A 24197-nucleotide genomic window follows, 5' to 3' on the forward strand; every position below is an offset into this window, starting at 1 on the left:
CTGCTCGCGGGTCACCCAGTTCGAATCCAATCGGACAAAGTCACAGCGGTGGCGTACATAAACCATCAGGGGGGTACCCGCAGCAGGGCGGCGTTGCAGGAGGTCTCCCACATTCTCCGTTGGGCCGAGGCCAACCACTCCACCATTTCCGCAGTGCACATTCCAGGCGTCGAGATCTGGGCGGCGGATTTTCTCAGCCGTCAGGGTCTCGCCTCGGGGGAGTGGGAACTCCATCGGGAGGTTTTCCAGCAGATTTGCTTTCGCTGGGGGACTCCGGACGTGGATCTGATGGCGTCCAGAATGAACGCCAAAGTTCCCAACTTCATAGCACGTTCTTGGGATCCCCAGGCCATCGGGGTGAATGCACTGATATCCCCGTGGCATCAGTTCCAACTCCCGTACGTGTTTCCTCCGCTTCCCTTACTGCCGAAGGTGATCCGAAAAATCAAGACGGAGAGGGTTCCGGTGATTCTTGTCACCCCGGATTGGCCACGTCGCGCATGGTACGCGGAGCTCGTTCAACTCGTATCCGACGTCCCCTGGCGGTTACCAGACCATCCAGACCTGCTTCGCCAAGGGCTGATCTACCACCAGAGCTCAGGGGCCCTACGTTTAACGGCGTGGCTGTTGAAACCTGGATTCTAACTCAAGCTGGTTTCTCACAGCAGGTCATTCCCACCATGATAAGCGCTCGTAAAGCGTCTTCCGCTTGCATCTATCACCACACCTGGAAAACCTTCTCATGGTGCAGGCTCCAAGGTTGCCCTCCGCTTGTTTTCTCAATCCCTACCATTTTGGATTTTCTACAGTCCGGCCTGGCGCTCAGTTCCCTCAAAGGTCAGATCTCAGCGTTATCTGTGTTGTTCCAACGTAAGATCGCTGCTAACTTGCAAGTCAGGACTTTCATTCAGGGGTCTCCCACGTTATACCCTCCTACAGAATGCCTTTAGAGACCTGGGATCTCAATTTGGTTCTGGGCGTGCTTCAGGAACCCCTGTTCGAGCCTCTGCAGGATGTCCCGCTATCTGTCCTCTCCTGGAAGGTCGCCTTCCTTGTGGCGGTAACATCTATCAGACGGGTCTCGGAGTTGGCCGCACTATCCTGCCAGGCGCCTTTTCTTTCCTTTCACCAGGACAAAGTAGTCCTACGCCCATCTCCGGATTTTCTCCCTAAGGCTAGTTTCACCTGATCTGCGTCGGGCTGCGGACTTCCTCCGTGAAGCCCCGCCGCACCTCCGCCGCTAGCTCCGCCTACTTCTGCATGCGGCCTGTGTACCTATATTTAACATTAGGTACGCAGGTCCTGCCGCAGTATGCGGATGGTGCCGCATGCTGCGTTTTGACGCTGCAGATTAAAAAAAAAAATGCTACAGGCTGCGTCCTACGCTGGTAGCTGCAGCGTCAAAACGCCGCATGCGGCAGCCTCCGCATACAGCGGCACGACCTGCGTACCTAATGTTAAATATAGGTACACAGGCCGCATGCCGGCCGCATGCAGAAGTAGGCGGAGCTAGCGGCGGAGGGCGGGGCTTCACGGAGGAAGTCCGCAGCTGCTCCATACGCAAGTGTGAAACCGGCCTTAGGTGGTTTCATCTTTTCACCTTAACGAAGATATCATTCTTCCCTCCTTCTGCCCACAGCCAAAACACCGGGTCGAAAAAGCCCTGCACACCCTGGACGTGGTGCGGGCCCTTAGGAGGTACATTTCCAGAACTGCTCCTTTCCGCAAATCGGACTCCCTCTGTGTTCCCGGAGGGCCACAGAAAGGGTTCAGCCGCGTCTAAGGCCACAATAGCCAGATGGATCCGTTCTACAATTCAAGAGTCCTATCGGGTCAGGGGCAGGCCTATCCCGGCTGGGATTAGAGCACACTCCACTCGGTCGATGGGTGCTTCCTGGGCCATCCGGCACCAGGCAACGGCGGAGCAGGTTTGCAAGGCCGCAACGTGGTCGAGCCTGCATACTTTCACAAGACACTACAATGTCCACATTCAATCCTCTACGGATGCGGCCCTTGGCAGACATATTCTGCAAGCGGCCGTCGCACATTTATAGTAAGATGGTACATGGAGTTATTTGGTTGTATTGTTTCCCACCCAGGGACTGCTTTGGGACGTCCCATGGTCCTGTGTCCCCCAATGTGGCGAAGGAGAAATAGGGATTTTTGTGTACTCACCATAAAATCCTTTTCTCCGAGCCACTCACTGGGGGACACAGCACCCACCCTGTTAGCCTTACGGCTCGTTACCTTTTTGGTTCTTGACTTTTTCTGACATGTTGTACTCTGTTATGTAATATATTGTTACTAATCTCCTACTGCTTTTGCACTGAACTGGGTCTCTGGAAGCCAGCATGAGGGTGTATACTGCAGGGGAGGAGCTAACTTTTTTTGTCTCAATTTAGTGTCAGCCTCCTAGTGACAGCAGCATAACACCCATGGTCCTGTGTCCCCCAGTGTGGCGAAGGAGAAAAGGATTTTACGGTGAGTACACAAAAATCCCTATTTTATTGTTGTTACTTTGGACCACTAACTAAAGAATCCTGAGGATACAAGTTTGGTACATTTCCATTTATTTCTGAACATATTGCACAGTCTATAAAAATAAATTAAGCGGTGCCAATAATGGTGAGCAGCTCTGTATATGTTCGAGGTGTGAGGCCCAGAAATGAGACCCACACTAATCAGACAATTATTGCAGCAGTTCAGCTGTTAGGAGTTTAGCAAAACTACAACTTGTCCCACAGAAAATCAAGTCTTCACATGGCTATGTTGACAGAATAAAAGAAAGTTATGGCTCTTGGAAGAAGGGGAGGAAAAATATAGGCACAAAAATTTTCCACAGCGGGAAGGGGTTAATGTTGCCTGCTTTTCATGTGATTTAAAGGTGAAAATATTTTGCTGTCTGAAGAAAAATGTTCTACCTTAGGGCTCCAAACATAGGAAATGGCAGCAAATCACTTGCGGAAGTGTTTCAGGGGTTTAGGTCAAAGTTCATGACGTGGAACGTGCTTGCTAAATTTTAACTTTGACATATAGGATTATATTCATGACTGTTTTGATTTTTTTTTTTTTTTTCAGGTGGACAAAGGAACTGGGTGCAGGTGTTTTGTAACGGGGGTGTACCAGCAGAGTTGGCTTTGCTGTACATGGTGGAAAATGGTCCTGGAGAGATGCCAATTGACTTTTCCAAAGAGTACACTGCCTCATGGATGTGTCTATCACTACTTGGGGCCCTTGCTTGCTCAGCTGGAGATACATGGGCTTCAGAGATTGCTCCAGTCCTTAGCAAAAGTTCTCCTCGATTAATAACCACTTGGGAGAAGGTCCCTGTGGGTAAGAATAAAGTTGTGTATATGAATGTATATAACAATCATATTTTCTGTACTATGAGACTCGCTTTACTATATGGCACACCCATTGATAAGGACGTGATAGGGATCTTCCCATTTAGATTTGATACATGATGCTATTGAAAGTGCGATCACATCCTCATAGTGGGGTCCCACTATGTATAGTAGTATTTAACGTAAAAAGCACCCAAAGAAGGTATAGCAATGAAGAAGAGATGAGCTCAGAATTTAGGATTTAGCTATTGCTTGAAAAGCAGAAATTGATTTTTTCGGATAGAGAGACAGGCAGTTGTTTGGATATTCAGAAGAGCCTTTTAGGAAGTACCGTATAGTCATATCCAAAAAACAGCATCCGCTACACAAACATAGTGAGGCGCTGATTGAAGAGAGATTTTTTTTTCTTTATTTGACAAATAAGTAAGACACGGCATGAATTCCCAGGCTGTAGAATATATTGAGGGAAGTCCTGCAAGTGTCAACATCATCTGAAACAAACCCATTAAGATAATTGGAACCAATTTTGAGTCCTATGCTATATACATAAGATTGTCAGTATTTGCTTACCACTGTAGTCTACAAGAGATCTTACTTGTTGGGGCTATTTAAGGCTACTTTCACACTAGCGTTTTTGGCTGCACGTCGCAATGCGTCGTTTAGGAGAAAAAACGCATCCTGCAAAGTTGTCTGCAGGATGCGTTTTTTCCCCATAGACTAACATTACTGACGCATTGTGACGCAGTGCCACACGTCGCAACCGTCGCGCGACGGTTGTGTCGTGTTTTGGCGCACCGCCGCCACAAAAAAACGTTACATGTAACTTTTTTTGTGAGTCGGGACCGCCATTTTCGACCGCGCATGCGCGGCCGAAACTCCGCTCCCACCTCCCTGGACATTACAATGAAGCAGCGGAAGCGTCTAAAGACTGCTTCCGCTGCCAACGTCGGGCATTTTCTAAACAGTATGCGTCGGTATGTCGGGCCGACGCAGCGCGACTGCCCCGTACCGACGCTAGTGTGAAAGCAGCCTAAGGCCCCTTTCACACATCAGTTTTTTGCTGTCAGTCACAATCTGTTGGCTCAGCGGATCCATCGCAGATTATGAAAAACTGATGCGACGGATTCAGTTTTTCGACAGATCCGACTAGCAGATCTGGCTAATTGGATCGGAGCATGCTCAGTTAAAAAAAAAACAAAAAACGGAATATGTCGTCATAGGCTTCCACTCTAGCAAATGACGGACACCGACGGAACCGTCGCCGTCCATTTTTTCAACATAGACAAAATAAGTTACTATGTCTGTCGTCTCCAGCCGCCGGACAAACAATTTTCGACGGAACCGGCGAACGACAGATGAAACGTGAGCCAATCCATCGCTAATACAAGTCTATGAGAATAAAACGGATCCGGCGGCATCAGTCGCTGGACCCGTTTTTTTTTTTTTCAAAATACGACGGATTGCGACTGATGGCAAACAACTGATGTGTGAAAGGGGACGAAGAAAGAATAGAATGGTAAAAATTGCAGTCTGGTGATTTACTAACCTCCCCAAGCTCCAAGGATGGGTTCTACTGTCTGAAGCTAACATGCACATAGTTCCCAGCTTCCCTTCCTGCCCTGAATTGGTCAGGCAGAGAGAGCGAGAGCTGTAATTCTATCAATTGCTGCACAGATCTGGTCAAGACAGAAGCAGATCACACCCAGCTTCTCCTGCTGCCCTGCACTGCTCTGGCAGATCACCCTTTAACAGCGGGCTTTAAAGAGAACCCATCAAGTCAGGATTCCCTACCTAAGTAAGGGTCCGGTGTTATGATTCGCATCTGCACTGTCAGTCCATTTACGATTGCACTGTTAATATTAGCACCTGTATCATATCTGTGTAAGAGAAAGCGGTGAAAGGAGCAAATTACATGATAATCACACAGCCCCTTACTTTGTTCCAGTCATCAGGGCGTGGCGCACTCGCCACTGCTCTCCAGTCGTCAGGGCGTGGCGCACTCGACACTGCTCTCCAGTCGTCAGGGCGTGGCGCACTCGACACTGCTCTCCAGTCGTCAGGGCAAGGCGCACTCGCCACTGCTCTCCAGTCGTCAGGGCGTGGCGCACTCGCCTCTTCTCTCCAGTCGTCAGGGCGTGGCGCACTCGCCACTACTCTCCAGTCGTCAGGGCGTGGCGTACTCGCCACTTCTCTCCAGTCATCAGGGCGTGGCGCACTCGCCTCTTCTCTCCAGTCATCAGGGTGTGGCGCACTCGCCACTGCCCTCCAGTCGTCAGGGCGTGGCGCACTCGTCACTGCTCTCCAGTCGTCAGGGCGTGGCGCACTCGCCACTGCTCTCCAGTCATGCCAACACATTTACAGGCTGAATTTGACAATCGAGTGGACATGACTGGCGCGGTCCAATTATAATTTTGTTTTTTTCACTGCTACCTATTAAAGTGACCTAATCTGAATGCTAATTATAACTAGATTCATGCATCCATTTTTCACAGTCCAAGGCTGTTAAGTTTGCGACCAGCAACTGGCATCCAGTCCGTGAACTGCAGTTTGTACACACTGTGAAATACAAGTGTGTGATTCCAGCCTAACTCTGAGTAGTGTTTGTGTCTGCGTTGACCTCATTAGACGTTAATGAATACAATAACAGCTAGGTGTTACCACTCCCTAGTCAGGAGTGACTAGGCTGACATTGTTAGGTTGTAAGGGGTATACCTCTTTTCAATGGATAAGGGTGATTCCTAGTTGTCAGTTTATTTCTAGGCAGAATAGCAGATGAATGCCACCAGATCGTTACAGAAAAAGGTGCTCCACAATTGGTATTTCAGGTGTATACTAAAACATGTCAGAGCTGAAGCAGCCACTCTGTGAGAGTTGTCCAGGATATGAAGAAAGCTGCATAAGAGAAGTAATTGATAAACTCTAAGGGTACCGTCTCACAGTGGCACTTTGGTCGCTACGACGGCACGATCCGTGACGTTCCAGCGATATACATACGATCTCGCTGTGTCTGACACGCTACTGCGATCAGGGACCCCGCTGAGAATCGTACGTCGTAGCAGTTCGTTTGAAACTTTATTTCGTCGCTGGATCACCCCCTGTCATCGCTGGATCGGTGTGTGTGACACCGATCTAGCGATGTGTTCGCTTTTAACCAGGGTAAACATCGGGTTACTAAGCGCAGGGCCGCGCTTAGTAACACGATGTTTACCCTGGTTACCATTGTAAATGTAAAAAAAACCACTACATACTCACCTTCTGATGTCTGTCACGTCCCCCGCCGTCAGCTTCCCGCACTGACTGTGAGCGCCGGCCGTAAAGTAAAAGCAGAGCACAGCGGTGACGTCACCGCTGTGCCCTGCTTTCCGGCCGGCACTCAGTCAGTGCGGGAAGCTGACGGCGAGGGACGTGACAGTCACCGGAATGTGAGTATGTAGTGTGTTTGTTTTATTTACATTTACAATGGTAACCAGGGTAAACATCGGGTTACTAAGCGCGGCCCTGCGCTTAGTAACCCGATGTTTTCCCTGGTTACCCGGGGACTTCGGCATCGTTGGTCGCTGGAGAGCTGTCTGTGTGACAGCTCTCCAGCGACCACACAACGACTTACCAACGATCATGGCCAGGTCTGATCTCTGGTCGTGATCGTTGGTAAATCGTTTAGTGTAACGGTACCCTAACTAAACTGTTAATCCCCCACTACTCTAGTGTCGCTGCTCAGGTAGTCCCCACAGTGATCATACATTTTACATGTGACCGCTGAAGCCAATCACTGGTCTCGGTGGTCACATGCTGTATGAGTAGTGAGTTCAGTGATTGAGTGCAGTGGTCATGTAAATGCTATACATGACGTCTTCATTCCAGGAGATGAACAACTAGGCAGTCTATAGAACAATGAATTGCCTAGTTCTTCAGATCTGGTATAATGGTTGGGGCCCTAGTAGTGCACCACTTAATCCTTTCAGGTGCAGCCGCCGGGGATTTAACCCCTTAATGACCGCCAATACGCCTTTTAACTGACCTGCGATATAACAGAATAGTATCCCCACACAGGTGACAATCCACCAGCTGTGGGCTGTACACTATAGCTGACAACTTTCTGCATCAGCCACGATCAGTTTGGCACTGTCCAAATCTGTTTAACCCCCTTAGATGCTGCTGTCAATAATGACTATCTCATATAAATGTTTAACAGAGTGCGGGGGCTTCCTCTTTATCCCAATTGGTGCCCTCAGATCATGATTGTGTAGTCCTGATGGTAGCCATGGCAATTCATGGCCAAATAGTGGCCTTAGAGTCTGATCGCTGTTGTAACCTGCTCAGAAGTTAGCAGCATTTAGGTGGTGACAATACACATTTTCATTTCTGTCATGCCACTTTGCATTAATTCCTGAAAATCACCTGAAGGGTTAATAAACTACGCGACAGCAGTTTTCAATATGTCAGGGGGCTCTGTTTTTAAAATGGTATAACTTTTGGGGGTTTCCCCACTATATGTGACCCCTAAAGGCACTTGAAACGTGGATAGGTCCCTAAAAAAATAAATTTTGTAAATTTCCTTGAAAAAATGAAAAATTACTGCTACACTTCTAAACCTCCTAAAATGCTAACAAAATAAAAGAACATTTTACAAATGGTGCTGATGTAAAGCAGACATGAGGGAAATATTATTTATTAATGTTTTGCTATGGTATGCCTATCTGGATTAAAGGGATAATAATTCAAAGTTTGAAAATTACTAATTTTTTAACATTTTTCTCAAATTTCTATTTTTTATAAATAAACACAAAACATATCGACCTAAACTTACCATTATCATAAATTATAATGTGTCATGAAAAAACAATCTCAAAATCACTGGGATTTGTCAAAGCGTACCAAAGTTATTACCACATAAAGTGACACTGGTCAGATTTCAAAAATTTGGCTCTGTCACTAAGGGGTTAACCGGCCAGTTATAGCGTGTAATATTTGCTGCCTCCTGGACATCCTCATTACACATGCTCTGTCAAACTCCAACGTCATAGGTTTCAGATGGTCATTCTACATACAGTATTAATTGGGTTTTGTTTTTATTCTAGGCACAAATGGCGGCGTCACAATTATAGGCCTCTTTGCAAGTCTTCTTGGCGGCTTATGTGTCGGCATGGCCTATTTTGCCTCTCAGCTTTTGTTTGTGAATGATTTAGAAATTGCTGCCCCGCAGTGGCCAGTTATTCTGTATGGAGCAATGGCCGGCCTGATTGGCTCCATACTAGACTCTTATCTTGGAGCTATAATGCAGTACACTGGTGAGTTTATCATTTCCCTTTTATTTAGCTCTATAGCAGTTGTACAGTACAAACCATTAGCTATTGGGATGAAAACCACAACGCAGGACCTAATCCCTCAGATCTTATTGTTAGTAAGCAGTGGTCCTGATTAACTTCTCATGGGGTACATCTGATTCCACTGAAAAACTCTAGGTTGGTTACTGAGCTCCAGCCACTAGGGCTATTTTCAATTTTGTCAGAATAACGCCAGATCTTGTGTAGTTACATAGTTACATAGTTATTAAGGTTGAAGGAAGACTGTAAGTCCATCTAGTTCAACCCATAGCCTAACCTAACATGCCCTAACATGTTGATCCAGGGGAAGGCAAAAAAAACCCATGTGGCAAAGATTAACTCCACCATGGGGAAAAAAATTCCTTCCCGACTCCACATACGGCAGTTAACACGTTACACAATGTAGATTTTTTTTTGTTTACAAGCACCACTCCATCGTGTTTTTTACTCCCCTGTCTCATACTAGTATTCCACTACCTTCATCCTTTCTCAGCGTCATTCTCATCGGTCTCTGGAGAAAAGTGACCTACCGGCAGCTCCAGTGTTTTATGGAGCACAACGGATGTCACTTTTCAATACATCTCTATGAGAGCCTTGTTCTGGCTGTCATAGACTGGCATTGAGCTGTTGTGACATAGCTTCTGACTTACAGCCAATCAGATGTTCTGGGCACAAGATGGCGCCCCCAGACCAGAGCGGTGTCTTCAAAAGGTGAAGCCGCTGGAAGGTGAGTAGCGTAATGAAGACAGTGGGGCTTAAATTTCAAGCGCCATTCCAGCGCTGAAAAAAACCCACTGGAGGAGTGGTGCTTTAAAGGGAACCTATCACCCCGTTTTTTAAAGATTAGATAAAAATAGTGTGAAATAGGGGCAGAGCTGGGCTTTACATTACTGCCTTTTTGGTGCCTTTACACCCCCGTTAGGCTGCCGAAATACCTTTGTGAAGTGGCCGTTTTCTGCTGTCGCTCAAGTTGGTCAGGTCGGATGGGCGTGGTCACAGCGCTGTTTCTCCCCCAGATCAGGCTCATCATTACGTTGGTGGCGTAGTGGTGTGCGCATGTCCAAAGAGAAGATCCACTGCCCAGGAGATTCAAAACAGCGCGGTCTTCGCTATTCGCCGTTTACCGGTGGGCGCGGCCATCTTTCCTGTGGCCGCGCGTGCGCAGATGGAGCGCTCTGCTGCCCGGGGCTTCAGGAAAATGGCCGCCGCGATCTCCATCTGCGCACGCGCGGAATCCTGCGGCCATTTTCCTGAAGCCCCGGGCAGCAGAGCGCTCCATCTGCGCACGCGCGGCCACAGGAAAGATGGCCGCGCCCACCGGTAAACGGCGAATAGCGAAGACCGCGCTGTTTTGAATCTCCTGGGCAGTGGATCTTCTCTTTGGACATGCGCACACCACTACGCCACCAACGTAATGATGAGCCTGATCTGGGGGAGAAACAGCGCTGTGACCACGCCCATCCGACCTGACCAACTTGAGTGACAGCAGAAAACGGCCACTTCACAAAGGTATTTCGGCAGCCTAACGGGGGTGTAAAGGCACCAAAAAGGCAGTAATGTAAAGCCCAGCTCTGCCCCTATTTCACACTATTTTTATCTAATCTTTAAAAAACGGGGTGATAGGTTCCCTTTAACTACAGAAAAAGATATGTTTAGCAATAATCTTAGTTATTCACAATAACATGTAACTAGCATGTATCGGTAATATGGAACCAACATTTTATGTTCTGCTTCACAGTATAACAATATACTTTTGTTGGATTGAACTTTCCACCCTGGTACCATATTAAGAATAAGCATCTGTATACATAGGCTGTTCTGCAAATCAATGGTTTTGGTACTACCTTGCAAGGAACCTTAGAGTTCTTATATCAAGGGTTCTGAAAATGAGTAGGCATGTTTCCAGTTTGTAACTGTAGGGATGGTAAGGCTGCCGTCACTCTATCAGTATTTGGTCAGTATTTTACATCAGTATCTGTAAGCCAAAGCCAGGAGTGGAACAATTAGAGGAAAAGTATAACAGAAACATATGCACCACTTCTGGATTTATCACCCACTCCTGGTTTTGGCTTACAAATACTGATGTAAAATACAGACCAAATCCTGATTGTGTGACGGCAGCCTAGGAAGCTGTCTGGAAATCACAGGCAGCATGAATCAAAGCCTAGTGTGTTTTTCTCTGAAATTCTCTGTTTTCGAAAAACCATAGTGTGAAAAGCCAGGGAAAGACTAGAGCGAGAGACTATCTAGTCCAGTGCGCCCCCCTAGTTGGCTTCTCCCTTCTTCCCCTCCTGGTCCAGATGATTGACTGGTCTCTCAAGTATGTACACAGTCACTCATCCAGAATCTGATTCATGCTGCTCGTGGTTCAGGCCACATGAATCTAGTGATTTTTGATGATTTGAAGTACAACTGTGCACCTGATAGATCAAATGGTGGGTGAAATCTCATTAAAGGGGTTGTGCATTACTGGACTGCTTATTAACTTCAGGGTCCCAAAAAATAAAAACAATATATACTCCCCTCCCACAGCGACGCCGTTCCAGCAATGCTATTTTCCCTGAGTCATTAAACATTGCACTGTCACATAACCTCTGCAGCCATTACTATTTGTCTGTGGATGTCCACTCTGATGGAAATATTTATAAGCCACGGCCACTGATTAGCCTGTAGTGGTCAGTCGACATCAATGATTAGTGACCCACCAGGAAAATTGTCTTTCATGGCCAGCGTGAACATGCTCCTACATGTTGCAGGTATACCAATGTGTACTCCCGTTATTCTCTCAGTGTAGGTAAGGGTGATGTGTTAGGGTACTTAGAAGTGTTAATTACACTCACCGGCCACTTTATTAGGTACACCATGCTAGTAACGGGTTGGACCCCCTTTTGCCTTCAGAACTGCCTCAATTCTTCGTGGCATAGATTCAACAAGGTGCTGGAAGCATTCCTCAGAGATTTTGGTCCATATTGACATGATGGCATCACACAGTTGCCGCAGATTTGTCGGCTGCACATCCCAAAGATGCTCCATACAAGGCAGGATGGATCCATGCTTTCATGTTGTTTACGCCAAATTCTGACCCTACCATCCGAATGTCGCAGCAGAAATCGAGACTCATCAGACCAAGCAACGTTTTTCCAATCTTCTACTGTCCAATTTCGATGAGCTTGTACAAATTGTAGCCTCAGTTTCCTGTTCTTAGCTGAAAGGAGTGGTACCCGGTGTGGTCTTCTGCTGCTGTAGCCCATCTGCCTCAAAGTTCGACGCACTGTGCGTTCAGAGATGCTCTTAGGCCTACCTTGGTTGTAACGGGTGGCGATTTGAGTCACTGTTGCCTTTCTATCAGCTCGAACCAGTCTGCCCATTCTCCTCTGACCTCTGGCATCAACAAGGCATTTCCGCCCACAGAACTGCCGCTCACTGGATTTTTTTTCTTTTTCGGACCATTCTCTGTAAACCCTAGAGATGGTTGTGCGTGAAAATCCCAGTAGATCAGCAGTTTCTGAAATACTCAGACCAGCCCTTCTGGCACCAACAACCATGCCACGTTCAAAGGCACTCAAATCACCTTTCTTCCCCATACTGATGCTCGGTTTGAACTGCAGGAGATTGTCTTGACCATGTCTACATGCCTAAATGCACTGAGTTGCCGCCATGTGATTGGCTGATTAGAAATTAAGTGTTAACAAGAAGTTGGACAGGTGTACCTAATAAAGTGGCAAGTGAGTGTATATGTACTATTGCTTTTTACTAACAGAAGAGTATATGTTCATTTTTCTTTCTATCTTAGGTTATATGTCTGTTTAATAGCCAGTGTGAACATGCTGTTTATTATTTATTATTACAGCGCCATTTATTCCATGGCGCTTCACATGTGATTAGGGGTATACATAATAAAAGACAAGTACAATAATCTTAACAATACAAGTCACTGGTACATGAGGAGAGAGGACCCTGCCCGCGAGGCTTATCTACAAGGGATGGGTGAGGATACAGTTGGCGAGGGTAATGTTCCTACACATTGCATGTATACCAACTTATACTCTGGCTCATTTGTTTTGGTTTTACCCACCAGGTATAGCAGCAGTGTCCTTTCTGGAATGGTACCACTACAGAATGCGAGTATAGATGTAATTAGCAGTGTCCTTTCTGGAATGGTACCACTACAGGATGCGAGTATAGATGTAATTAGCAGTATCCTTTCTGGAATGGTACCACTACAGGATGCGAGTATAGATGTAATTAGCAGTGTCCTTTCTGGAATGGTACCACTACAGGATGCGAGTATAGATGTAATTAGCAGTATCCTTTCTGGAATGGTACCACTACAGGATATGAGTATAGATGTAATTAGCGGTGTCCTTTCTGGAATGGTACCACTACAGGATGCGAGTATAGATGTAATTAGCAGTGTCCTTTCTGGAATGGTACTACTGCAGGATGCGAGTATAGATGTAATTAGCAGTGCCATTTCTGGAATGGTACCACTGCAGGATGCGAGTATAGATGTAATTAGCAGTGTCCTTTCTGGAATGGTACCACTACAGGATGCGAGCATAGATGTAATTAGCAGTGTCCTTTCTGAAATAGTACCACTACAGAATGCGAGCATAGATGTAATTAGCAGTGGCCTTTCTGGAATAGTACCACTACAGGATGCGAGCATAGATGTAATTAGCAGTGTCCTTTCTGGAATGGTACCACTACAGGATGCGAGTATAGATGTAATTAGCAGTGTCCTTTCTGGAATGGTACCACTACAGGATGCGAGTATAGATGTAATTAGCAGTGTCCTTTCTGGAATGGTACCACTACAGGATGCGAGTATAGATGTAATTAGCAGTGTCCTTTCTGGAATGGTACCACTACAGGATGCGAGTATAGATGTAATTAGCAGGGTCCTTTCTGGAATGGTACCACTACAGGATGCGAGTATAGATGTAATTAGCAGTGTCCTTTCTGGAATGGTACCACTACAGGATGCGAGTATAGATGTAATTAGCAGTGTCCTTTCTGGAATGGTACCACTACAGGATGCGAGCATAGATGTAATTAGCAGGGTCATTTCTGGAATGGTACCACTACATGATGCGAGTATAGATGTAATTAGCAGTGTCCTTTCTGGAATGGTACCACTACAGGATGCGAGCATAGATGTAATTAGCAGTGTCCTTTCTGGAATGGTACCACTACAGGATGCGAGTATAGATGTAATTAGCAGTGTCCTTTCTGGAATGGTACCACTACAGGATGCGAGTATAGATGTAATTAGCAGGGTCCTTTCTGGAATGGTACCACTACAGGATGCGAGTATAGATGTAATTAGCAGTGTCCTTTCTGGAATGGTACCACTACAGGATGCGAGTATAGATGTAATTAGCAGTGTCCTTTCTGGAATGGTACCACTACAGGATGCGAGTATAGATGTAATTAGCAGTGGCCTTTCTGGAATGGTACCACTACAGGATGCGAGTATAGATGTAATTAGCAGTGCCATTTCTGGAATGGTACCACTACAGGATGCGAGTATAGATGTAATTAGCAGTGTCCTTTCTGGAATGGTACCACTACAGGATGCGAGCATAGATGTAATTAGCAGTGCCATTTCTGGAATGGTACCACTACAGGATGCGAGTATAAATGTAATTAGCAGTGTCCTTTCTGGAATGGTACCACTACAGGATACGAGTATAGATGTAATTAGCAGTGTCCTTTCTGGAATGGTACCACTACAGGATGCGAGTATAGATGTAATTAGCAGGGTCCTTTCTGGAATGGTACCACTACAGGATGCGAGTATAGATGTAATTAGCAGTGTCCTTTCTGGAATGGTACCACTACAGGATGCGAGTATAGATGTAATTAGCAGGGTCCTTTCTGGAATGGTACCACTACAGGATGCGAGTATAGATTTAATTAGCAGTGCCATTTCTGGAATGGTACCACTACAGGATGCGAGTATAGATGTAATTAGCAGTGTCCTTTCTGGAATGGTACCACTACAGGATGCGAGTATAGATTTAATTAGCAGTGTCCTTTCTGGAATGGTACCACTACAGGATGCGAGTATAGATGTAATTAGCAGTGTCCTTTCTGGAATAGTACCACTACAGGATGCGAGTATAGATGTAATTAGCAGTGCCATTTCTGGAATGGTACCACTACAGGATGCGAGTATAGATGTAATTAGCAGTGCCATTTCTGGAATGGTACCACTACAGGATGCGAGTATAGATGTAATTAGCAGTGCCATTTCTGGAATGGTACCACTACAGGATGCGAGTATAGATGTAATTAGCAGTGCCATTTCTGGAATGGTACCACTACAGGATGCGAGTATAGATTTAATTTTATGTTCTCTCTGGCTTTGACCTGATTAGAGAGGAGTTGTCCAGTAGAGTACAACTCCTTTAACATCAATTCGGAGTAAGACTTCAGAATATGGCTGCATGCAGCAGAAGGCCAAATCCAACGAGAGGGGTGAATAAGCACAGGCACATTTGATGTAACAGGATTTTGGTTGGCAGGTGTCTGTAGCTTTTGGGTCCATGTGGCACTGCAGAGTGCAGTCGTACTCTTAGGCCAGTTTTGTACACCAGTTTTGCAGCAGTATTTGTAAAAAAGTTTGAATAGGAAGATTTGTACAACTACTGTGTTTTGGAGCCTCTCGTAACTTAGCTGATCCGTTTGATCTCCTTCCTAGTTGATCATCATTTACTCAATGATTTTGACCCATAACAATGACTATTTGTGTTCATGTATTTTTTTTCTAACATACCGTATATATTCTTATAGGTTTTGATGAAACCACTGGGAAGATTGTCAACCATCCAACAATTGGTGCAAAATTGATATCCGGGAAGCCCATACTAGATAACAACGCCGTAAACCTATTCTCATCAATCCTCATAGCGATTTTGCTACCTGGAGCTGCTTGGGGTTTTTGGCCTAGAATATAGATTATTGCAAAATGACAAGTGCACAAACAAACTGGAAAGTTGTCAACTATATGCTTGCCCCATGGGCCGAATATACATAAGATCACTATATGATTTTGAATAATTACTACTAATGAACACTATATAGGAGTACTAGTACATCTACCTTCTCTGGTAGCACTTCATGTTTGCACATGACACAATGTACGGATGTTTGACCCTCACAGGTGGCGTAGCCTGACACAACCATTGTGTATAAAGGGTGATTTGTTTTAAAGTTTTAGGCTTGGAATAATAAAATTGACAAGTTTAATAGATATGATTATACCTACATGTCAGCAGGTTTCTCGTGGTTTTGAGAATTGTAAAATTGTGTTGTTTTTTTTTCTTTTTTTTTGTTTTAATGCAATTGCTAATTTTAAAGTGTTATGTGGACCAAAACTTTTTTTTATATATATATATATATATATATATATATATATATATATATATATATATATATATATATATAAACCTGAGCTGTTTGAGTCCCTATACGCATGTTGGCCATTTCTGAAGATCTGTGTATTCAGAAAACTCTTAGGGGTTACTCCCATATTAAAAGTGTTGATCATTGAGGGGTGATTTCTGATACTCCCACTGGTTCTGAGAATGAAAGGGGGCGCAGCTCTGGTTTACCTTTGTGCCCACTTCATTGTTTTTCCATGAAATGGGCCACTCTGACCACGTGTTGGGAAGTAAGACTGCACTATATACTGCATTGAAGCAAATGGCGCTGGCTGTAGTTCTTGGCAATATGTAACTAAAGGAAGTATTCGGTCTCAAGAAATAATGTGAACAGATTTACTCCCTTTCAATTGAGCCTAGGCTAGTCTAAAGCTATATTCAGACAAGTGATGACAATCTCAGACCAGTCACATCTGTGTGGGGCTCCGTCCACTCCTTCACATCCCAGACGAGTACAAGAGATGCCACACACAAGTGTTAAAGGGGAGATCTCAAGTTTAAACCCTGTCCTTCATCCATGGGACAGGATCACTTTTCAATTGTTGGGAGTTCCACTGCTGTGGCCCCCACCAATTTTGAGAATCGGGGCTCTCAGTTGCCCCAGCTGGATGGAGCGTGAGTCGATTATGCACACTAGCGCTCCAGTCATTCTTAATGGGAACGCCGAAGATAAATGTGTAGCCCTCAGCCCGTCTTCGGCACTCCTATCAGAATGAATAGAGGCAATGTGCATGATCAGCCTGTGCTCCATTCAGCCTCAACTCTTCAGAGTCTCAGATCTTTTGGGGGCCAAGGCGGATGGCCTCCAAGCAATCGCAAAGTTGTGACGTGTCCCATGGATAAGAGATAACATTCAAACTTAAGAACACCTCTTTCACTCATTAATTGGAGGCTATTAACATCTCTGGACAGTGGAAAAATTGGGCTGCATCTCTAGTAGAAATCTGTTCATGCACTTGGTAGCTCAGGTAGCAGATCATAAGAGGTGGCTGGTCACGTTGCCTAGTGGCACAGACTATCTTTGATATTTGCCTTACAAACACTGGATACATTTCTTCTTGTGACGTATTATTTTTTTGTAATTCCTTACACTAGGTTTCTTTAAACCAAGGGCATATTGCAGGCCATGCTTTGTGTTTCGGAGGAACAGATAAACTCTTTCTTCTGGGTCTGTCGGTGTTAAATGGACAGCGATTTACTCATTTTCTTTATAAAGCCTAGGTTTTTTCCTCTGGCTAGGTCTACAGATATGGATGGGATGTGCATATATAAGTACACTATTGTATGTCTGGGTAGATGTCTTTCTTATAGACGAAAGTGTGTTCACTACAAAAGAAATCTCTGCACGTCTCTGTTAGAAGCCATTTCAACCAGACAGAAAACATCCTTTCTCCACACTGCTGGCTGCGTTCACGGTCTAGAAAGCGATGACTAAACAACATCAATTTAAAGCTTTTAGAAGTCATTCATTTTCTTTGGTTACGACTTTGTAAAATCATCTGTAAACTATCCATTACAGTACTTGAGCCTGAAGTCTTACTCAGACGTATATGAAGCGCACACAGACCGTCCGTGGCTCTGACAACCTGAATTCAAGAGCTCTTATATGCTTATGAGGTTGTCGAGTTCTGGAGACTCATGGCCAATCTGTGCTTCACTGACAGGTCATTGTCATAAAAACCACTATAGAGATTTAGATGGTCTTCAGTATGGTATCCTGTTCCACAATGAAGATGGCTATGTTCTCCCTTAAGGTACCTTCACACTAAACGATATCGCTAGCGATCCGTGACGTTGCAGCATCCTGCCTAGCGATATCGTTGTGTTTGACACGCAGCAGTGATCAGGATCCTGCTGTGATATCGCTGGTCGTTGCTGAAAGTTCAGAACTTTATTTGGTCGTCAGATCGGCGTGTATCGTCGTGTTTGACAGCCAAAGCAATGATGCCAGCAATGTTTTACAGTGGTAACCAGGGTAAATATCGGGTTACTAAGCGCAGGGCCGTGCTTAGTAACCCGATGTTTACCCTGGTTACCATTGTAAAAGTAAAAAAAACAAACAGTACATACTCACCTTCTGCTGTCTGTCACACGTCCCTTGCCGTCTGCTTACCGCACTGACTGTGATTGCCGGCCGTAAAGTGAAAGCAGAGCACAGCGGTGACGTCACCGCTGTGCTGTACTTTACGGCCGGCAATCACAGTCAGTGCAGGAAGCGGACGGCGGGGGACGTTACGGACACCGGAATGTAAGTATGTAGTGTTTGGTTTTTTTTACTTTTACAATGGTAACCAGGATAAACATCGGATTACTAAGCGCGGCCCTGCTCTTAGTAACCCGATGTTTACCCTGGTTACCCGGGGACCTCGGCATCGTTGGTCGCTGGAGAGCTGTCTGTGTGACAGCTCTCCAGCGACCACACAGCGACGTTGCAGCGATCGACATCGTTGTCGATTATTGCTGCAGCGTCGCTTAGTGTGAAGGTACCTTTAGAGTTATTCCAGTCTGCAAATGATCACCCATCCACTGGTAGGTGATAATTGTTAGATCAGTCTGGGTCCCACAATTAGGATGCCTTCCATTCACCAGAACAGTGGCTTTTATGTGCCTCTTTCTCCCACGACCGCAGCCAAGGCAGACTTGTGCAAAGATGACCAAGTGCTGCTCTGAGCTATCATGATCACTCCTGTTTACAGTGAGTTACGCGGCAGAGCCACATGCACGGCTAGTCGCTTCATTCAACTCTCCAGGTCCCAGGCTTGCAAACAGAGAAGAGAAAAAAGGACATTTCAGGAAGATTCATTCTAACAATGATGGTCTCTATAGGAGATACAGGTTTGCACACTTCAATACCTCTTTAAAATGCTTGTTCCTATGGAGGTTGTGTAAGATGGTCAGCCTCTTACCGCCACTGCTGCTTATTTCAGGAAGAGGAATAATAGAACTGGACAAAAAAAATATGTAATGCCATGAGGGTTATTAGAGAAGACATCATGTCCTCAGACATTACTGATGTGTGACCACTTTAATGGGGAAATCCAAGAAAACTTAATATTTTTAGATACCATACATGCTTATGAGAAGATTACATTATTGGCGTATTCAGATACAAAAAAAGAAAGTTACCAACTATCCACAGAATAGATGATAGATGACTTGTTGATTAGTGAGACCGCAATGTCCTTGACCTTCACTCATCACCAAAACGGGGCACACTTATCCCCACAAGAATGGAGCAGCCGTTCACATGTTAAACTACCACTCTTAATTTATTCTGCTGAATACTGCTCTCCGCATTTTCCGGCATTCCCCATATGGCATGAATGGAGTGGCTTTTGAGCATGCGCACATATCTCGCCAATGGGAATAGAAGCACTCCGTTCTGGCATCAGTGTGGGTCCCTGCAGTCGGACACTCACCAATCTGTTACCAAATACTCTGTAGATGGGTGATAAGTTTTCTCATTCAGAATAGACCTTAAATGATGTCCAGATCACCTACTCTTTAAGAATCAATAAAGGGGAGGGTGTTTTGGCTCTGTCTACAGCGTTTTGATGCACCACTCTATAATTTGTTTTTGTAACCCATCTGCTTTACACTGATACTGTAGCATTCTTTTTTTAATTTATATAATGCTGTATTCACTTAGGCACCACCAAATCTGCTGTGAAATGTTATACAAATCCACAATGAGTGTCCATCACATTTCTGCAACAGGATGAGTCTGTATCATGCAAGTTAGCAACGCTATTCGTCCATGGCCAGCATTGTGTTTATTCTTCAATCTGCTCTACATTCTGTTTCCAGGTCAATAAATGTATTCATGTTTTGAAGGATAATTTTGAATAAAGAAGTATAATTTAAGGTTTTTTTTATCTACCAGTTCTGCTTTCTTACAATACCTATGTGACTATCATTAAAGAGGTTGTCCCATCTGAGACATTTACTGTATGTCTTATTTCTAGGACAGTGGGTGCACTGATGCGCAGTCAGATCTTCAATTCTGATGGCACACACCAGGGCCCAAATCTCAATAGATTCGTGGCATATCCTTTTGTTATGCTAAAAATTGCCCAAATGGTAAATTCCCTGTTAACAGTATCTGTATTTCACAAAAAATGGGTAATGGGTAGTTTGTGCTGCATAGTAAATAAGTTTTTATTACCCATTAAAGGCTACGTTCACATTTGCGGTCAGCGCCGCAGCGTCGGGCGCCGCATGCGTCATGCGCCCCTATATTTAACATGGGGGCGCATGGACATGCGTTGTGCTGCGTTTAGCGCCGCATGGCCGCAAGCGTTGGACGCAAGAAACGCATCAAGTTGCATTTTTTTTGCGTCCAACTTGCGGCCAAAAACGACGCATGCGGCGCAAAACGCAGCGTTTTAGCGTGCGTTTTGCCGCGTTTTTGTTTGCGTTGTGCGCTGCGGCGCCGACGCTGCGGCGCACAACGCAAATGTGAACGTAGCCAAAGCCCTTCCTGTTCCAAGTTCCTTCCCTCTGCTGCTTCCCAGAGTTTTTTTTTTGTTGACAAGGGCACAGCCGGGATGTCTCTTGTACAATGGTCGGACGCGGTCTTCCTTGGCAAGACTGCTGAGCTCAATGGTCACTTGTAGATGTGACATAAGCGCTGCAGCCCTGTCACAAAAGACCTCCAGGAACAGCTGGGATTTCACAACAGGGTAGCAGGGTCTTCAATGGCTAATACTTATTTTGCAGTTTTAAAGTAGTAGCTACTTGTGGCCCTTTAATACTACAAACATCCCTTTTAATGACAACCTAATGATGAATGAAAGTATTACAGGCAATGTCCCATTAACCTTTGTATCAAGTATGTAAGGAGGTTAGAGACCCTGTTCTCTGGAAGACAATCAAAGCATCAAGTAGAGGTTAACCGTGATGAGCGAATGTGCTCGGATAACGTGCTATAGGATAAGGTGTGATCCGAGCATGCCCGGGTGCTGAGTGGCTTCGGCGTGCATGAATAATATGTTTGAGTCCCCGCGGCTGCATGCCTCGCCGCAATCAAATGCTTTTTTTTTTTTACTTTCAGGATGAATTGGAGTCATGTGCAGCATTATAGAATGCCGTCACATGGAGCTGTAAGTTGGTGACCGCAGGTTATATCAGAAAATAGTGATAACTGGTTCCCTTTAAAGAGATTGTGTCAGCATGATTTGGCAAGTTAGATAGCTGTAATAATAGAAAGAATAAATTAATACCTCTGGTGAAAATATCCACTTTATGTTGCTTCTCTAATCAACATTTGAAGTTTTCTGTAATGAGCTTTCGATGAACAGGGGCTGAACTGTTCACTGGTCTTCTTCTCTGACCCCTCTGTCGGTCCCCTGTGTTTGAATAATAGGTCAGTGACCTGCCTCGTGTTTTTAATTCTGCATCGGCACCATCTTTGCCGTGGTAGGCGCATGCACAGATTGATTTCCCAGCTGGTCTTGGGGAAAATAAGAGGTGCTGGGGGGGCATCACATGCACAGATTGAGATCTCTGCTCATTGTCATCACTAAAAGATGTAATTGTGCTGAGATCTTGTCAAAAGGGTATGTCCCACAGTTAGCACTGGCTGAACATTGTCAGTGAGTATAGACACCCATTGCCAACTGGTAATAGCCAGTTTTCAATGTATTCATTTCTATGATATGTTAGACTACACAGAAAGGGAATTATCACACACTTAAAACCTAGCAACAGTCACAGATAAATCCACCAACCGCCTTCTCCAACAACAGTCACAAACCTCCAGCTATGCAGCAAAAGCTAGTTCTGACAATGAGTGCTACCAAGGGCCCAGATTATATAGGAGATGGGAGTGGCTAACAGTGAACAGCTGAGAGCCTTAATGCAGGAAAGCTCAACTGAGATTAACCGTTGCACTGCCAAAAGAAATTTACACTGTTTAATAAGGTGAAGTGCTTCTAATCAGTGCAGGAGTAGGAGAAATCGGACACAGTCTTCTGGCTCTTCTCTGTCACAGTAAACCCATGACATGCATTTTCATCAGTATTTGTTCCACTCTTGGTTTTGGCTTACAATCAGAGGAAAATTATAATAAAAACACGTCACCATTTCTGCATTTTTCACCCACTCCTAATTTTGGCTTACAAATACTGATGTAAAAAAACTCACCATATTCTCAATGTGTGTACGTGGCCTTAAGGCATGAAATTATGTCTCTGGTGGCTTGTGAACAATTTGTATCTGCATTTCCTGGTAACTTGGTGGGAAGTTGCCCCAAGGAAGAACGAAGCCTGTGGAGTGGTGCAAAGGGAATTGCCATTATGGACACGGCTCCCATCTTTCAATTGTACTTCTTTCTTTCAGACACAAGTACAATTGAAGCCCAGACTGCCGGTACTTGTGGGTCAGGGTGACTTCCGCAGCAGGACCAGGTTGTCTCATCACATTGCTGACAGCACTCCTGTGCTGTATAGGCGGTGTACATTAGTATGGTAAACACCCCATTTGAGCTAAAAAAAAAAAAAAAAAAAGTTTTTGTGGTCAGGGAGTGCTCTAGTCCGATAACCAAAGCCGCAGGGACTAGGGATCATCCCACCAAACCAAATGCTCCTTTTACGGTGTGCATAATACTACTCAGATAACACAGGATGAGGGTAAAACAGTTTGACAGTACTTTGAACCACAAAACGGGCAAATAACACAAAGAACAGTCCCAGCGCAATATCCAAAATGGTGCAAAATCAGTCTAACCTTTCCGCTGATTCGCCGACATAAGAGCAGCTGTTACTTCAGAGCATCCGGGGCCCACTACCCCCACCTGTAGCACGCACAGAGAGGAGGTATCGACAAGCTTTGGAAGCTGGCCATTGAGGTACAAGGCCAGGTGATCGAAGGGACACATCTTGGCTTTGCCGAATATCTCCATGGAGCCAGGTGACCGGTGAGTCCAAATCCTGACTACCTCAAATGTATCCAGTCAGTGGAGCAGATCTGTATTCTTTCAGCCGGGGCTGTGGTCCCCTAAGCTGGCATCCTGTACAATGTCAAATTTGTGTCCTTCGTGATGGAGCCATGATCTGGCAGCTATCCTGTAGAGTGTTCCTGGCTGTGGTTTTGTAAAGAGTCTCTGGTTCTTTGGATCTCTGTATCTCTTGGCTGACTTGGATGTCTGGGTGTATGTTGTTACAGAGGTGCATATCCTCTTTTCATAGTTCACAACTGTTCTTCACGCATTTATTCACAGGTCAAGGAGAAGGAGTGATAAGATGAACTCGCATTGTTTGACTATTTAATCAATTTGCATAGTTTTTACTCCTGTTTTGCAAGTCAACAAGCCACAGGAACCACACAATGGTCATTCAACATATAAAGCAAATATCCATTGTTTAATGACTCTGCATAACCCTCTTGCAAATTTAGCAGACAATAAGTTGTAGTAGCTGATACAAGACGCAAACATTAGCCATTCAAAAATTTATGTTTAAGACTAATATGACAACCGTGTATGGTTCTTGACCAACTGAAGAACAAAGGCATAAAGTCAAAAGTCAACCTATAGATAACAATCTATTCCTCTATTCCTATTGAAAAGAGATGTCTGGTTAATCAAGATAAAATGCTGTGTCATCATAGTTTTATTATAATGGGGAATCTTGAGAGGGTACAGCATGGGGTTGAGCTTGAGGAAACAGTATGGGGAGAGAGAAAGAATGGTGAGACAGTATGGGGAAGGGAAAATGTGTTAGTAGACAATATGGAAATGAAGGGAGAATGTGAGGAAAAGAAGTGGGGGATGTGCGAGATAGTATGGGAATGGTGGGGAGGAATGTGTGAGGTGACAGTATAGGTAAGGTGGGGAATGTGAAACGGGACATTTGGTGGGAGAAATGTGTGAGGGGTCAGTAGAAAAAAGCATAAGGGGATAGCATGGTGGGAGAAAATGTGAGGGGACATTGTGGAGAGACTGGATAGTGTGTGGGGAGGTATACAGAAGGGACAGCATGCAGGGAAGGGGGAAGTGTAATCAGGCACAGTATTAGGGGTACACGGGTATGGAACAGTATAGGTAAAAGGGCAGTGTGAAGGGCATGTACCACTAGAGGGGC

At 45.1% G+C, this 24197-nt stretch overlaps 1 protein-coding gene across 3 annotated transcripts in view; it reads left to right on the forward strand.

The window, feature by feature from the left end:
• The window catches only part of TMEM19 (transmembrane protein 19), a 53525-nt gene extending 33469 nt beyond the window's left edge, over positions 1–20056 (forward strand). For 2 of the 3 annotated variants that reach the window (XM_077265285.1, XM_077265287.1), the window contains exons 6-8: positions 3079–3333; positions 8423–8632; positions 15467–16076. In XM_077265285.1, coding sequence (XP_077121400.1) covers positions 3079–3333; positions 8423–8632; positions 15467–15630 — 629 coding nt within the window. In that variant the 3' untranslated portion in view covers positions 15631–16076. Of the gene's footprint in view, positions 1–3078; positions 3334–8422; positions 8633–15466 lie in introns of all 3 variants that reach the window. The other variant, XM_077265288.1, reaches the window with a different exon arrangement.
• Positions 20057–24197: the final 4141 nt, after the last annotated feature.

Source organism: Ranitomeya variabilis, chromosome 5, assembly GCF_051348905.1.
Source record: "Ranitomeya variabilis isolate aRanVar5 chromosome 5, aRanVar5.hap1, whole genome shotgun sequence".
NCBI classification, from domain to species: domain Eukaryota; kingdom Metazoa; phylum Chordata; class Amphibia; order Anura; family Dendrobatidae; genus Ranitomeya; species Ranitomeya variabilis.